This window comes from Pristis pectinata, chromosome 1 (genome assembly GCF_009764475.1).
Source record: "Pristis pectinata isolate sPriPec2 chromosome 1, sPriPec2.1.pri, whole genome shotgun sequence".
Lineage (NCBI taxonomy): Eukaryota > Metazoa > Chordata > Chondrichthyes > Rhinopristiformes > Pristidae > Pristis > Pristis pectinata.
In genome coordinates this window covers 49,697,139-49,713,187 of record NC_067405.1, presented here as the reverse complement: position 1 = coordinate 49,713,187, position 16,049 = coordinate 49,697,139, and the positions used below count along the sequence as shown (strand labels likewise).

General features: G+C 40.8%; 1 protein-coding gene and 1 long non-coding RNA gene across 4 annotated transcripts in view; one reads left to right on the top strand and one right to left on the bottom strand.

Moving 5' to 3' along the window:
• The window catches only part of ube2e3 (ubiquitin-conjugating enzyme E2E 3 (UBC4/5 homolog, yeast)), an 87,591-nt gene extending 81,028 nt beyond the window's left edge, over positions 1-6,563 (bottom strand). The window contains exons 1-3 of one of the 2 annotated variants that reach the window (XM_052012718.1): positions 6,132-6,563; positions 5,219-5,408; positions 4,713-4,763 (exon numbers count right to left, since the gene is read on the bottom strand). In XM_052012718.1, coding sequence (XP_051868678.1) covers positions 4,713-4,763; positions 5,219-5,403 — 236 coding nt within the window. In that variant the 5' untranslated portion in view covers positions 5,404-5,408; positions 6,132-6,563. Of the gene's footprint in view, positions 1-4,712; positions 4,764-5,218; positions 5,409-5,637; positions 5,791-6,131 lie in introns of those variants that run through there. The other variant, XM_052012708.1, reaches the window with a different exon arrangement.
• Positions 6,564-6,612: 49 nt separating this feature from the next.
• LOC127574972 (uncharacterized) overlaps positions 6,613-16,049 on the top strand; it is a 42,568-nt gene continuing 33,131 nt past the window's right edge. For both annotated transcript variants that reach the window (XR_007956983.1, XR_007956986.1), the window contains exons 1-2: positions 6,613-7,883; positions 10,321-10,389. This is a non-coding gene — a long non-coding RNA (uncharacterized LOC127574972). The remainder of the gene's footprint in view (positions 7,884-10,320; positions 10,390-16,049) is intronic.

Sequence of the window (16,049 nt, the reverse complement as noted above, 5' to 3'; positions counted from 1 at the left end):
CGGTGCCACCATAGCATGCCCACAACTTCCTAACCTGTACGTCTTTTGGAATGTGGGAGGAAACCAGAGCACCCCCATGCAGACATGGGGAGAACGTACAAACTCCTTACAGACAGCGGCTGGAATTGAACCCGGGTCACTGGTGCTGTAAAGCATTACGCTAACCGCTACACTACCGTGTATGAGAGCTGATAAAAACACAGGTATGGGAGCAATGGCTTGCTATGTAATTATAAACATCAGATTAGAAAGTGTTAACATCTGACAGACTTATGCTAAGGAAGAATGAGTAGCATTCTGTATGTTGTTTCTGATGCACATGGAAAAGTGATAGGATCTGGCAAGAAACACAAAATATACTGGATCTGTGAGATTATCTGGAAACTTGGATGACCAAAGAAATTTGCTTTTTGTGGGGATACCATCATATGAGGCACTTCTTGGAGTTTATTCAAATTTCAATTTCATGCACCATTGAATCCAGCTACATTACAGTCAAAAGATTAGAATATGCAACAGACCCAATTTACAAAGAATTTCAATGCAACTCAAGAAAGCTTTTGTTTTTTTTTCACAAACAAATAAATAACACAACCCTCAATTCCAAAAGGCAAAATGATTTTCAAAGCATTAAGATTACTTTTACTTTAATCTTTTATTTCACCACCATTTTATTGCAAAAACTGAAGCATTCCAACTTTTTCTTGCAAAATTGGAAATTGTAATGTTTCTGCTATTCAGAAAATATCTGCCTTTAAAAACATACATCCAAGATGTTAAACCTCAAACTTTCACCAGTTTATTAACACTGGCCTATTGCATTGCCAGTCCTAGTAATATCAAGTGTTTACAAGTATTAGCAGTTCCATTGATAGATTTGCACAGCAATTTTCTTTAAAACAAAAATTCTCCACCATACCTGCAACATATCAGCACTGGTCTTTCAGATGGTTCAGGAAAAGCAGCAATGATAATATCCAACAAGAAAATCCAACTATCAGCCTCTGACATTCAATGGCATTACCATCGTTAAATCCCACATCGTTAAATCCCACACTATTAAATTACCTGGGGAATTACCATTGATCAGAAACTGAATTGGAGTAGCCACATACACAATGTAGCTATGTGGGCAGGTCAGAGGCTAGAAGTCTTCCAGTAACTCACCAAGCTACCCACTATCTACAAGGCTCAAGTTAGGAGTGTGATGGCATCCTCTCCACTTGTCTGGATGTGTGCAGCTTCAACAACACACAAGCTTGACATCATTAAGGATATAGCAGTCCACTTGATAGGTACCCCATCCATTCACTCACTCCATTACCGAAGCACAGTAGCAGCAGTTTGTACCATCTATGGATGCACTGCAGCAACTCAGCAAGACTCCTTTCAAAGCATGTTCTAAACCCATGACCTCTATCAGGTAGAAAGGCAAGGGCAGCAATAGCAAGGGAACACTACCACCTGGAAGTTACCCTCCAAACCACACAAAATCCTGATTTGGAAATATATTGCCATTCCTTCACCGTCACTGGGTCAAAATCCTGGAACTATCACCCTAACAGCATTGTGAAATACACACACCTCAAGGATTGCAGAAGTTCAAGGGGGCAGCTCACAACCACCTTCTCAAGGGCAACTCGAGATAGGCAATTAAATGCTGGCTCAGCCTTTGAAGACCCCAGCCCTTGAATGAATACAAAAGTCATACTGCAAAACTGCAAATTGCACAAGAGATCCTTTCTGCAAATGCATATTGTAATCCAAAATCTGTACGTAATGCTATTAATATTTAAGTGCATGCAATAATTTCCTGAAAACAAACTAATTTTATCAAATAGTTACACTTTGCAAAAAGAGAAACGTAAACCTCGGATATTTACAAGTTGTTCCGAATGGTTCCCAGACAACTTGTACTTCATGAATTTATTGTAAGAGTGGTGCAAGCTTGAAGTGCACAATATAGAAATAGTTTCCAAAACTTTGTATGGTTACCCTGGATTGGGGAAAAGCAGATCAACTGTGTTTTCTTTGAATTTCACATACATATGCCTTAAAAATGGACCTAAACTTTACAATCAACATTGTTACCAATTGTTGGCTGTTATTACCGACTTCAAGAGTCTGTATGGTGGCAAGATGACATGAAAATTATTGCTGTAAACTTTTATTACTCCATGGAGCAGACATTCTTTATGTACTCAAATCAAAATACCAGAAAACACACATAAAATGTTCACCAACTTGAGTAAACTGCAAAACTGAGTTGCCATATTTGCCAACACCAACCACATTCCTAAAGAAAGTTGTTGGTGAAAACAGTCAGGAATGACCCAAGGATGTGAACAACCCAATAAAGTCCTTCCTCCCAACAAAAGAAATATTTAAAACAAAAATGTCTGCCTCCGTAGAGCTCTCTTCCTCATTAGATACGTCCCTTCAGTGAACCTACAAGGCACTAACTTCATAAAATAAAGGTAGCCACAATTATGCATTTTTCTTTAAAAACATAACCTCAGTTCATCTCAGTATTATAATTGAAACCCTACTTCCGCAAAGCAACCTGACCATCTCTCTTCCTGCCAAGCACCATCACATCTTGCCAACATTCTATTTTTCTCTCAAGTCTTTGAACAAGTTGTCAACTCCAAAATACACAGCTAACCTCTAGAACATTTGAACCTCTCCAATATGGCTTCCACAAAAAAAATCCTCACTAGTCTGCTGCCCAAATCCTACTTTCCACCAAGCTTTAGTTACCCAAAACTACAGTGCTTACATTCTATTTCACCAACACCTGTAATATTCTTACCCATGTATTGGAATTCCTATATGGCTTCACCCCTTCCCAATTTACTCAAAACCGTTGAAGAATTATGCATTCCAATACTCACTTCTTATGCAATCGCATACTTCCACTGCCCCTTTGGTGATTTTGCTTTCAACTAAAATTGATCAAAGCACTGGAATTCACTCACAAATCTGCTCTGTCTCACTCTCCTCCAAGATACTAACAAGGCTTTCGGTCATCTCTCCCGTTTCTTCCTTTAGCCTATCTATCCAACTGCACTCCTGAGAAGCACCTCAGGTCATTTTATAACATTAAAATGCTATACAAAGACAAGATACAAACAACAAATAACTGCAATCAGATTTAAGCAAACTGCAAAAAAATTGTCCCTACTTTCCCTTCAAAACCCCTTGCTAACATTAGGCTTAATTTTCCAAGAAACCAAGAATTTATTTTCCAAGATAAATGCAGAAAAGGAAAGTCATGTATTATATGCCAGAGGAAAGTTTAAAATGTTCAAAAATATCAATACAAAACTTCATTTATTATTATATCATTTACATTTTGATTCCATTTTAAAATGTCATGCTTTTAACTGTATTACAATTTTGGTCATTAGCAGAAATAATGCATTTCTCAATGGCCATTTATCATCCCAAATCAAGAAACAAACACGACAATATATTTTTAAGAGTATGGTATGCTTGGATTTTGTTAAAGTAATATGAAAACCCAAGTCCACCAAAAGGCAGTTTAGACACAGTTTCAATTAAAAGATTTAACAAACATCTTAGATTCATAACTATATTTTCAGCTAAAACTTGAAAGGCTCCTGCAGTCTGATAAAATTACACAATTTGAATGGGAGGCCAACTGAAAAAAATCAAGACCTTTCATAAAATTCTCCATCTTAAAGTATGAAAAAGTATGGATTGTGTTGTGTAACATTGTCAGCTTACACTAATATCACCAAATTTCAAATTATTACAAACTTAAAAATTTACTGTGACTATAAAATTATCGTTATATTTTAAAATTCACAAAACTAAAGCCATTTCCTTTAACGGACTCCATGTAAACTTAATTTCCACACTCCTTACTGATTTAACATCTTATATAAAGAAATACACCATTTTATTTGTCCAGATAACAACTTGATAAGTTATTAAGGTATTCAATACAGAAACAGGCCTTCAAGCCCACTATTTTCAGATTCCAATTTCTCCAAAGTGTACAAGGTCATCAAATTAATAGTGATGCTCACAAAATTTCAATTCCTTTTATCTGGAGAATCCCAGCAAGGTGATCTTCTCTTCCACAAAGAAATAAGTTTTCATGTAAAACTGAAATACGTTACTAATTTGACTACTGATAACAATTGCTCAACAAAAACTGGTTAATTAAACTAGAAGTGAAACTTGAAGTTTTAACGTTTCAATTTAAAAGCAAGCCTCATCTTACAAATATTAATAAATGCTGTTCCTTCGGAAGACAAAACTAGCTCTACTCCAACATCAAAAATCACACCCAGCTAATTCTTTGCTATTAACTCACTTTCCCACCCCAAATGCAACTTATTCTCACAATATTTTTCCAAGCGATATAAAACCAACATATACACAGCAATTTAAAACACACAGAAGTACCCATCAACAAAAACAAACCTTATTTATAAATCTTTATTGAAATGTTGGCATGTTTTCAAGTAAGTCCATCATTTACTGTCACAAACGCCAATAACCATTGCTCAATTTACGTTTTATCTCGTGCCCTTAATATACTAATTACGTACAAATGCCTGCGTTTGTCCAGGAAGCTACAATCGACATGTATGCACTCACATGACATTCATTTTAATTGCATATCTGTAATGCAACCAAAATCACATATTGCAACCTGCTAATTGATCAGCCTCACTTACCTGCAGTTCGGGGGTGGATCTAGTGTGATTTCAGCCAGTTCCTTTTGAATTCTGAAAATTGATGGAGATATTCAGTACAAAATACTGTGCTGCATTTAGATGTAAAAGAACGATTACAGTGCCCTCTATCACCATCCTTTTCTCAGCAGCTCACCCAACCAAAGTGGAAAACATGGCTGCTTCCTCTTTGTTCTCAGCAGCGTTATACTCAAATCCCTTAACAGGACAAGTTTTCATAAATTTCCACTATCTGTCGCTTGACAACGTATGCAATTTTGACTAAGAAGGGTAGAAGAGTACACAAGAGATTCAAACAAGGCTATTTTATCCCGGTAAAGATCGGGTTACCCCATATTATTCTCTTTTCAAGCTTATATGCAAATGAAGAGAGGAGTGTTTATATTGACATATTCGATAAGGACTTTAAAGGAGTGCAACCAGAATTGGCAAAATGCCGGTACTGAAGTGGAAAAAACAGATAAAAAGGAAGAAAGGGCCGAACTTACCTTTTAGCGCTGGTGGAGAGTTTTGCTGTTGTTTTGCTGGATACCTTGGGGTCTTTCTTTTTCGGCTGTTGCTGTGAGGATGGCTCTTTCCTCTCCTCCTGCGGGTTGTCACGCTGGTCGGCATCCGAGCTCCCACTGCTCGTACTCGGACTCTCGTCATCAGACCTCTGTCTGTCGCTGGACATTTTACCTTTAGCGTCAAAAGAACCCACAGATATTAGCACACTTGCCAAAGAGAAGGAATAAGTCGTCCAAATACTATTTAGAACTATCTCGTCGCATGGACATCAACAAGCAATGCTTGTGGCCACAGATCGGACAACCAGACAGCAACGTTGGCTTTTTTTCTCTCTTTCGCTCCCCGCCCCCCTTCCCTCCAAAGGATATAAAAACATACACTTTGCATTGGATTTACATACCATCGACGGAAATTAGAAGCATTATTTAAGGAATACAAAGTATATCCTTAGCAAAGAAAATCAAATTGCCTTTGTATTTGTATGGGGGGGGGGGTTGGAGAGAGAAATCTCTCCGCTGTATAACGAGGTTTTGTTGTGTAAGGTGGCACTGCTCGGGATTTTAACATTACAGGATCTTGACGGTCATTTAAAGAGAGGGGGAGGGGCGGGGGTGAGGAGTCAGGACTTAGACTGAAGCAGTTAAGGGCAGAAAGTCTAAAGGAGGTCAGGTTGGGAGATGTGTGTCCGGTTTGGTTGAGTATTTTTCTTTAAGGATATATTTTAAAATAACGAGGAGCGCTCCAATCAGCGTGGTCTCAACCACTGATGCGTGAACTCAGCTCACTCAACAACCGCTGGAACAATGAGGAGGAATTTATCAAGTTTCCCGACCGAATGCTCTACCTTTTGGGAGGAGGGGGAAACAAAAAACTGACGGCCAACTTCCTCCTTACCTTTTATGAGAGTGATCCGAGCCCGAGGCCTGTGGCCGAAATGACGGGTGGGCAGCCGATGTTCAAGAGAGGGCTTTTAAAACAAATACTGCTTCCTTTGATATAAAAAAGAAAATATATATTTATGGGGGAGGGGGGAATAATCCAAGGAGAGGGAAGCAGGGAGAAAGGAAATTAAGAAAAAGTGTCAGGAGCCCACGGTCTGAATCATTTGATTCCGAAACCGAGCTCAATTTCTCCTCAGACACACACACACGCTCGGCTGTTTAATTCGCCTCCCGCCGCCGGCGCACGGATCGCGCCGAGTCAGCAGCACAGAGTGCGCGCTGCCGCGCACGCGCGGGGTGGGCAGCGGCGGGAGATGCGCTGCGCGCGCCCTCCCGTGCACGGGCGAGGCGGGCGACCGACCGGTAACGGCCGGGCGGACACGTGAGAAAGGGAGGGAGGGAAAGGGGTGGGGTGGCGCCCGCGCGGAGCGTTCGCGTGCACGCGCAGCGGCGTGAAGACTTCTTTCGGTTTGCTGCCTCATCGTGGGATTATATGAAAATTTTAAATGTTTTTTTTAACCGAGTCTTCAACCAAGACCGAAAGGCGGTCGTCAACCTGGCTGGGGCTGTTTTATGTTTGGGACTTTCGCCTGATTGAGGAGGAGGAGGAGGGTCGTTGCCAGAAAAACGCATATGATTGTTATTTTTATTATTGACCCATTTATCTCTTTTGGAGTCGCTTGCTGGGCAAATCTTATTTTGCCTAAGTTAACTCTGTGGAGTGTTCGTTGAGATTTGAGACATTAAAGGACAGAGGTGAGCCTTTTCTTGGCCTTTAGTCATGTGCAATAAATACAGAATGTGGTTTCTGGGTTAGAATTCTCGTCTACGCGTGTGGTCACTGACTGACCCACAGGTTTGAAACGGATGTGTGAAAAGAAAAGTCGTGGTACTAAAGTTCTTGATCTAACTTGTTGGGTGAAGCATAAACAGAGGGTAAGCATATACCCTTACCCTGGCCCACGTCCAAATCCTCAGGACAAGGAAGGCTCACAATGTGTGTTTCACCTTTTAAACAACCTCGGGCAAGTAAGATCTAGGTCTACTACAGAACTTAAGGAAATTTTATATTACTTTTCCGTGCAAGCTTTTGTTGTGCGGAGTGGAATGCACAAATTCCAAGTGTCAGTCACTTGTCTTATTGAAGGAGAACAAAAGTGCTGGAGCTATTCACCGGGCCGGACAATATCTGTGGAGAAAGTGATTGATGAGAAGGCCTTTGGTGTCAGATCAATCACGCACAATTGAGTTTCATCACCACACCAACTGCCTTGGAGGCGGCTACACTGAGGATGAGGTGTTCATCCATTTCCATTGGGAATGTAATTTCACTAAGAAGGTCTGAAAAAGGGTGCTTTTGTGCTTTCATGGAGTTTCATGTTGGAACGTCAAGAGAACACAGGACACTATGCTAAAGGCTGCTCCCAACCACGCACAGAGAAAATATCAATTGCTGCTGGGATATTATCAACTTGGTGAAAGATACTCTTTGGTCAGTCTGAAACCTGCTGGTCTTGGAGTGCGAGGATCGGTCCACTGCCAAATGTTGCAGACTGATACATTCCAAGGTCTAGGATTCTCTACTGAGAGATGCAGTGAAGCATGCTGCATCTACTGCAAGGACTTCATGGGAAAAGGCCAAAGTTTAAGACAGTCCTGCAGTTGCACACAGAGGGGCTGGAACTTGGACTTTCACCCATGGAATGTATGTAAATAAAAATTGGTATTCTTTTGAAAATAATTGCACAAATATGAAGACAATTTGACATTTGTTTACTGTACTGTGAATAGTGACATGTACTGTATTATAAATTTGCAAATTTTAGAAATAAAATATTTTTTTAAAATCTGAGGATAAAATGGTTAGTTCATCAGCTCATCGTCAACTTTTCATTGGAAAGTTGGAGATATAACAAATTTTAAAGTGCTGAGTGAGGGGACTGGATGAATGTAAAAGTCTATGAAAGAATGTAAAAAGAACGAATGCAAAAGTTTATGAAAGGCAGGAAAGATTAAGTTGCAAAAGGTGTTCGTAGTGGAAGAGATGTAGAAAAATGGGTTCAGTGGAGACATAAATGGTAAAAGCAAAATCATTATCTGAGATTGTTCCTGTAACATGTATAGTTGGAGCAACTGAGGCAGTTAAGCGTAATGAAAAATTAGAGATAAATGGAAGGTTGAGGTTGCGTGTGGACTGAATGAGGATGTTCCACTAACAACTGGTAATCTGTGTTTGCTCTCCCTATTGTAGAGGAAACTGCATTGTATGCAGCAAACACAATATCATAAATTGAAAGTGGAATAAATAAAATGGAACTGTCTCCTGGAAAGTGTGTTTCTGGACACTCAATGCTGAAAAGAAGAATATAAGAGCAGACATTGTTTCTTCTGTGATTATGCGGAAGCTGTTGTGGGAAGCATAGGGTATTGGTGATGACTTCAGGATGTCACGATAGGAGTTGTATTCTGAGTGTCAAAAGTGGAGAATAGGGTCAGATATTTAGTAGTAGTATGCTGGAGGTGCAGGAAATAGTGATTAATTAAATGTGGAGGCCAGCTGGGTAGAGATAATTACACCAAGTACCCTACTGTGCTTCTGGTTGAGGGAGGGCATGAAAGCAGAAGTATGGCTATCAGCAGCACTGGTGGAATCATCATTTGGTGGCACAGCACATCAAACTGCTGCCTCACAACAACCCCGGTTCAATTCTGACCTCCAGTGCTGTCTGTCTATGGGGAGTTTGCAAATTTCCCTGTAACCACGTGGATTTTTTTTTACAGGGTACTATAGTTTTCTTTTGCATCCCAAAGATGTACGGGTTGGCCATTGTAAATTGTCCCTAGTTTGGGGGAGAATTGACGGGAATATGGGAAAAATAAATATCAGGGAAAATTTTGGGGGAATGGGATTGCTCTATGAGCTGGTATAGACTCGAAATGGCCGTCTCCTGTGTCGTAAGAAGTTTGTAAATAACAGAAGTGACGTACTCAGGAAATGGAATGGAGCCCTGAAAGGAAGTAGGGCAGGAGAAAGTATAGTATAAGGTATTGTGTGAGGTCCTGGGGATATAATGGAAATCGATTGATGGTCGATTATCAAAAATAGAGGCTGAGGTTAATAAAAGCAAGAATCAGAAATGATCATGTCAAAGTGATTCCCATTGACTTCAATTTTTGCCAGTGCTTCCTGATGTCATATTCACTAAATACTTCATTGATGTCAAGGCCAGTTACGCATAACACCTTTGGAATTCAGTTATTTAGCTCACATTTGGACCAAAGCTCTGGAGCCACAGAATCTTGGCAAAACCCAATGTGAGCATTGGTGTGAGGAAGTAAATGGTAATTTCTTCTTGATGGCATTATTGATGACATCCTCTGTCATTTTAAGAATTGAAAGTGGACTAACGGGGTAATAGATAGCCAGACTGAATATGCCCTGCTTTTTATGGCGAGAAACATATGGGCAATTGTCCACATTATCAGGCAGATGGCACAGTGGTGATTGCACTGAAATAGCTAAGCCAGTGGTGCAGCTATTGCTGCTGTCTGTGTTTGGCGCAACAACCAGAGTGTTCCTTATCTCATCATCTTTATTGCATGCAGAGTGATCAGAGTTTTCTTAATTTCACATGCAGTGAATTAAGTTAGCTGAAGACTGGCTTAAGTGATGGCAGGGGTCAGGAGGAAGGCAAGATATTTCACTGGGCACTTCTGGTGAAGACTGATGCAAATGCTTCATACGTACTTTTTGGTTAATCATAAGCAGCACTTGAACATTTTTGGGTCTGAAGATATTTTTGAATCCTGTTAGCTACTTAAAACCACCAAATTCATGAATGAATGTGGTAGGACTGCAGACCTTTGATCAAATCAGTTGGACATCAGATTATTTAGCTTGGCCAATTCTAGTTAGCAAGTATATTGTCCTGCATAGCTTTGCCAGGTTGACAGATCACATTTAACTACACACCGAGCAGTTACTGGGGAGTCCTGTACTCTTCATCAAACCAGGGCTTTCCCTTGGCTTGATTATAGTAATAGAGTGATTGTGGTGAAATATAGTGCTGTTATTCACTTACACTGCCTCGAGGGTGTCCAGTTTTGAGGTGCTTCATCTTTTCTGTGTTTATCCCATTTAGCTTATTTCAGAAGGCAGCCATATATAGAAAAGAGTGGTGAAAGGGAACAGATTTTCTCTCACGAAGAATGTAAGTATACCTGATGGATTTTTGAAATAATTTGATAGTTTCAGAATGCACTGTGGTGTGAACTCAGAACTTGTAGAAAGACTGTGCCATTCAATAAAATGCAAACAAAAAGGACTGTACAATGATCTCTATTCATTTGCTAAAGACCTGCTATCATGGACAGGTGCATATGCAACAGTTTGTTTGGTGAGGATAAGTTCCAGAAGGTTTATTTCTTATTGTTTTATTTATTCACCACCTTATACAAATCCAGCCTGGCAGCTGTGTCTTTCTGGATTCTTAACAGCTTAGTCAGTGGTGGTGCTACGAAGCCACTGTTGGTGACCAACATGGAAATTTCCACCTGGAGTCCATTCTAACTCCCTGCAACTCTTTTTGTTAAGTTTCTGTAAAAGTGTAGGAGCACTGATTTATCAGCTGATAGAGGATAGTGGATGATAACCTGCAGAACTTTTGATGACCTCTGTTGGAACTAATTCTGTGAGACTTGGTGGGGTCCAGGAATTTGGAGGAGTACACTGTATTGCCACCTCAGGTGGATCTGCCCTGCCAATTGAGTAGCATATGGTCATGGATTATGATGGAGGAGACAAGAATAGCACGTACCCATGAATTTTGATGGAGGGGACTAGAATATTAGCTGCAAATGGTGATTTTGTAAAACTTGCATTGAGTTTTGTCACTTGGCTTGTCAGTGAGACAACCTTTTCAACTCAGACACCAGCACCCGCATGCTTGTGAGAAGGCCTTTGGGGTGGAAATTTTTTTGCTGTATCTTAAACTCGGTTGTCCATTTTTTTTATTCTTGTTCTTTCATGGTGTTTCACTCACTTAGTTTAGTGGTATTTAATCCACTACATTTCAGAGGGAAGTTGAGAGTTGCATGCATGGACAAATCTGGTTAAAAATGGCATATTTTCTTTCTTCAAAGAATAGATGTGAACCAGATTGATTATTCAGACTTAAAATCTACAGCAGACATAATGAAATTTGAACTCGTGCCTCAATTCTAACTCCAGTGACTTGTACAATAGACCCCTCTCCAATACTAACGATTTGGAAATAATATAAGAATTTTTTTACCACTTAACATATCCATTAAACTGGAAGAAAAACCTCATGAATAGTGTATGTATTTGTCTTCTAGTTTATTTTGTATTTTGTGTTTTAATGCTGTTGTTATTTTGGATTTTCAGTTCCGAATTGAGTAGAAAAAAATTGACTATCTTTAGCTGCCTGTATTTTGAATTCTGCTTCCCTTTTGGCATTTTCTCATTGTAACTTGAGTAAATGGTTGAAAGCAGAAGTAGGGGAAAATATCAGAGTTCCTTAATTTTATAAAAGGTGCAATACAAAATGTTCATTATCCTTCACAGAAACAGACAACCCTTCAGTGGTAGTCTGATTTTACTGCAATTTATTTGGGAACAGAAACTAGCTTCTGAAATCCTCTCTCATACCCCTGTAGTAATAATGTACTTTGATTGAACGGATTAATTTTTAAGATAGTAAATTTTGTTTGAAGAGGAGTTGGGCTTGAACTTCTCATCAGGCTGTAACATTTTCCTTGCTTTGATTCTTTTGTTTTCTGTTCATGGGGTTAATTCAAGATTGATCAACTCTCATCAGAAAAGTATTTCCAATGCTTTCTGTTTTTAGGTTAGTGTGCAGTATTGCGCTCAAGGTTTGTAGAGTGAGGTTAGAACTCTCAACCTTCTGATTCATGTATGAGTGCTACTCGGCCTAAACTTATTGGGAGAGACAGCAAAAGAAATGGATGGTCACCCAAAAAGTGTTTGGGACAGGCATCCATTAGAGATAGTGGTGCACAATGAGTGGCATTTGATCAGCTGCCAGTTATACATAAGACCTGAAGCTAAACTGCATGGAGATAAATTTTAGTTGTGTACACTGCTTATTGTGTGCTAACACACAAGGCAAAGTTCTTTAGTATTTGACACTTAAGCTGAGGACAAAGAGTCATGGAGAGGTTGGGGGTGGCAGGAAGAGAGAAGGATCATTTTGAGCAATGTTACAGCATTATGGTGCATAGACAAATATACATCTTCATTTCTTATTTTCATTATTTTTGAAGGTAAATGTTAGACTGTGGATTGCAAAGATGCATGATTGTATGGTCATGATGTTCACAGGCTGGGAGGTAAAAAAAAATCAAAATTCTGGGTCCAAGGATGTTGTGCCAAATTTAACAGCAGGAAGTGATTAGAATTTTTTTCTTGTTTTCCCCTGTGCAGCAATAAGCCATATGAAAAGATTGGCTGGCTGCCAGGTGGGAGAGTCTGAGTACTTGGTGGCACTTGGGGTTGAGCCTCTGGAATCAAAAGTTGTAGTCGGGACAGGGGGTTCAGTGGAGGGGAAAGCACAGAAATAGGTCTCTCAGCCCAACTTGTCTTTGCCAACCAAGATGCCTATCTAAGCTGATCCCATTTGCCTGTGTCTGGCACATATCCCTCTACATCCTTCTATTCATGTACCTGTCATGAAATTATGGGAAGCTTCCTTAAGGGACCAGGACCAACAGTTCCTACTTCTGGCCAGCAAGTAGAGCTTGAAAAACATTACCTGCTGCTGTTGGCAGTTCCCAGAGTTCATCTGCCAGATTGTTCATGTCCTTGGAAGCCAATAGAAAAGGGATAATGATGTTCCTGTTAACAACCTTCCCTTCCTTTCCTCCACACTCACTCTTTTCATTGGCATTGTAAAACTTGTATCATTTAACTTCTTATGGTTCAGAGGCAGTGTTGAAATCTTAATTCTCTTTTACTCAATACAGATGCTGCTTGGCTTTTCAATATTTGGTTTGCCTTTTCATTGGAGCGTGGGAGAATGGGGGGTAATCTTAAGTATAGAACTGAGAATGTGTATATTCTATTACAGCCATAGTGATGTACCCTTTAATTCACGTTTCAGGGCTCACAATCTTTTACTCTCCTAACCTTTCCTTATACCTTATACACATTCTCATTCCCTCCTTTTATCATATCATATCATGATATTACTCCTCTGGTGGTAGTGGTCTCAAAAGTTCCTCGTGATCCTGGCCTCGGGGTGAACGTGCAACCAGCACCTTTTGCACGGGTATTAATCCCTCGACCGAGTTCATCGTCTGGTGCAGAATACACTTTAATATGGCTAGGCCAACAAATAGACCCACGATGATTATTAAAGCATAAATTGCCAGGTTAGCTAACCAACTGCTCCATCCCGATAACCCCCAGCTTCCCCACTCCCATCCAGGTTCCTTCCTCCACCTATTCCCTGCCTCCTTAATACTGAAGATGTGCTTTTGAATGTGCTGGGACAGGTCAGTGATACTGGAAGAAACATCAGGTATAAATGTGCAGCATTCCTTCCCCATCATGGCGCAAGTGCCCCCCTTATCTGCCAGAATAAAATCCAACGCCATCCTATTCTGCAATACTATCAGGCGGATGGCTATCAACTCGGTTGTTATGCTGTTCACCTGCAATTGAGTGTCCCCTAAAGCATCAGCCGTATTGTTAGCAAGCTCTTCCGGAGCCGCTGCTAATTTCTGACTCTCCACCCCTGCTCTGGCAGTACTGTATGGCGGGAACAGAGTCCAGAAAAATCGATCCGTTTCTGTCACCTTTCGTCGTTGCTGCATTAACCAGTCTGGGTGTTCCCTGGCGTGGTTCAAAATACACAAATGAGGGGCAAGATAAGCAAGGTAACAGCACCCACTCCACCCTTTACATGAGGCGGGTATGTACATGAAACCCAAGTCCTCCCCTCTGGGATTTGGTCTTTCCCCAGGTAACCAAGGATAGGCCTTGTTCCCGCGCACCCAATGGGTACAGTTCACGGGGCGCAATCCTCCCGCACTTGTTCGGGTGCAGGTACTATTCCCCAACAGATAGGGGGCATTTTTATTATAGTTACAGTAACAGTTGGCATCTACTGGGGAAGCAGGAGGGGTAACAACCAGCCCCGGTCCCAACAGGGTATAATTAAGTGGAAGAGGCCTAAGGTGCCAACCTTTATAATAGCAGGGATAACAGGCATTTTGGTCTAGGGACGGATAACCCCCTGGTTTACAATTTTCTTCCTCTAGAGTTCCGTCCCTCTCCATAAATCGGATAGATCTGGTCTCGTTCTGAGTAAGGGGTATTATTGAAAGGGGAACCCCTGACTCCCCATGGTGAGGGATCGCTGCACATACCCAGCATCCTGTCTTGTTTTCTTGCCTAGCATAAACATGGCATAGTGATAAAAAGGAATTAAGATTTTCCATCACTGATTCTACTGCCCCTGTATATCCTAACACCATAATATTTCCAATTTCCAATCCTCCCATTCTTGTTTTCTTCTTCCTCCTTATTTTATCCCTCCTTTTATCCTGCCTCTGCTCCCTCTACTCCTGACTCCTCTCCCTGAAACGAGAATATAGTTATTAGGGATTTTTCACTGGATTTGAAGTTGAATATTCCATCCACCTCTTACAATCACTCAGATGTATCCACTTTTTGTTCCCCTTCACTTTGACGGCTGATGGTGTCTGTAACAGCACCTGGAATGGTCCCTTCCAACGAGGTCCTAGCTTCGGTCTTTCCCAGTCATGGATTAGGACCCAGTCGCCTGGTCCAGGATCAGACCAATCTCCCTTCGTATCTTTCCGATAAGCCTCTTTCACCTGTGAATGTTGGGACCTAAGAGAAAGGGTCAATTGCTCACAATAGTCCTGTAATTCCTGTCCCATCATCTGTAAGTCCATAAAAGGGGGAGGGGGGTTGTCACTGTCCCGGGGGTTCGGGCAGGTTGTCCGTATACTATCTCGGCTGCAGTCAGTCCGGTACTACTCTGGGGAGTGACTCGCATATGGTATAATGCCAATGGGAGTACCTTTAACCAATTCTGTCCTGTCTCTAAAGTCAATTTAGTCAGTTTGTCCTTTAAAATTCCATTGGCTCTTTCTACGGCACCCGCTGTAGTAGGGTGACGAGAGCAATGTAATTATTGATCAATGCCTAGGGCTGTGCACAGCTTTTTATTAATTTTTCCAATAAAATGAGGTCTGTTGTCCGACGATAGTTGCCGTGGTATCCCAAATCGGGGAATGATGTCTTTTAGTAAAATTTTCACTACCATACTTGCTTTGTCGTTGACCGTTGGAAAAGCCTCAATCCATTTACTAAACATATCAAGGATGACTAAGCAGTACTTATAACAACGTACCCGTGGTAATTCAATGAAGTCCATTTGTAATGTCTCAAATGGTCCCCCAGGGAGGGGATTCCTTCCTCTTTCACACTTGATTGACTTGCCCGGGTTTACTTTTTGGCAAGTCACACACCTCATAGCTTTGTTTCTAGCTACCTCTTCCATATTTGGATTCCACCATGTTTTAAGCAAAACCATACACATTCTCAGAACGGCATAGCCCGATATATGTTCACCTTTTCAGTCATTTTCTGTAACTCTGAGAGAATGACTTCTTTGTTGGTCATGGAGTCATACAGCATGGAAATAGGCCCTTCGATCCAACTTTATCATGCTGACCAAGTTGAGCTAGTCCCACTTCCCTGCATTTGGCCCATATCCTTCTTGATCTTTCCTATCTATGTACCTGTCTAAATGCCTTTTCAACATTGTTGTTGTGCCTGCCTCTACCACTTCCTCTG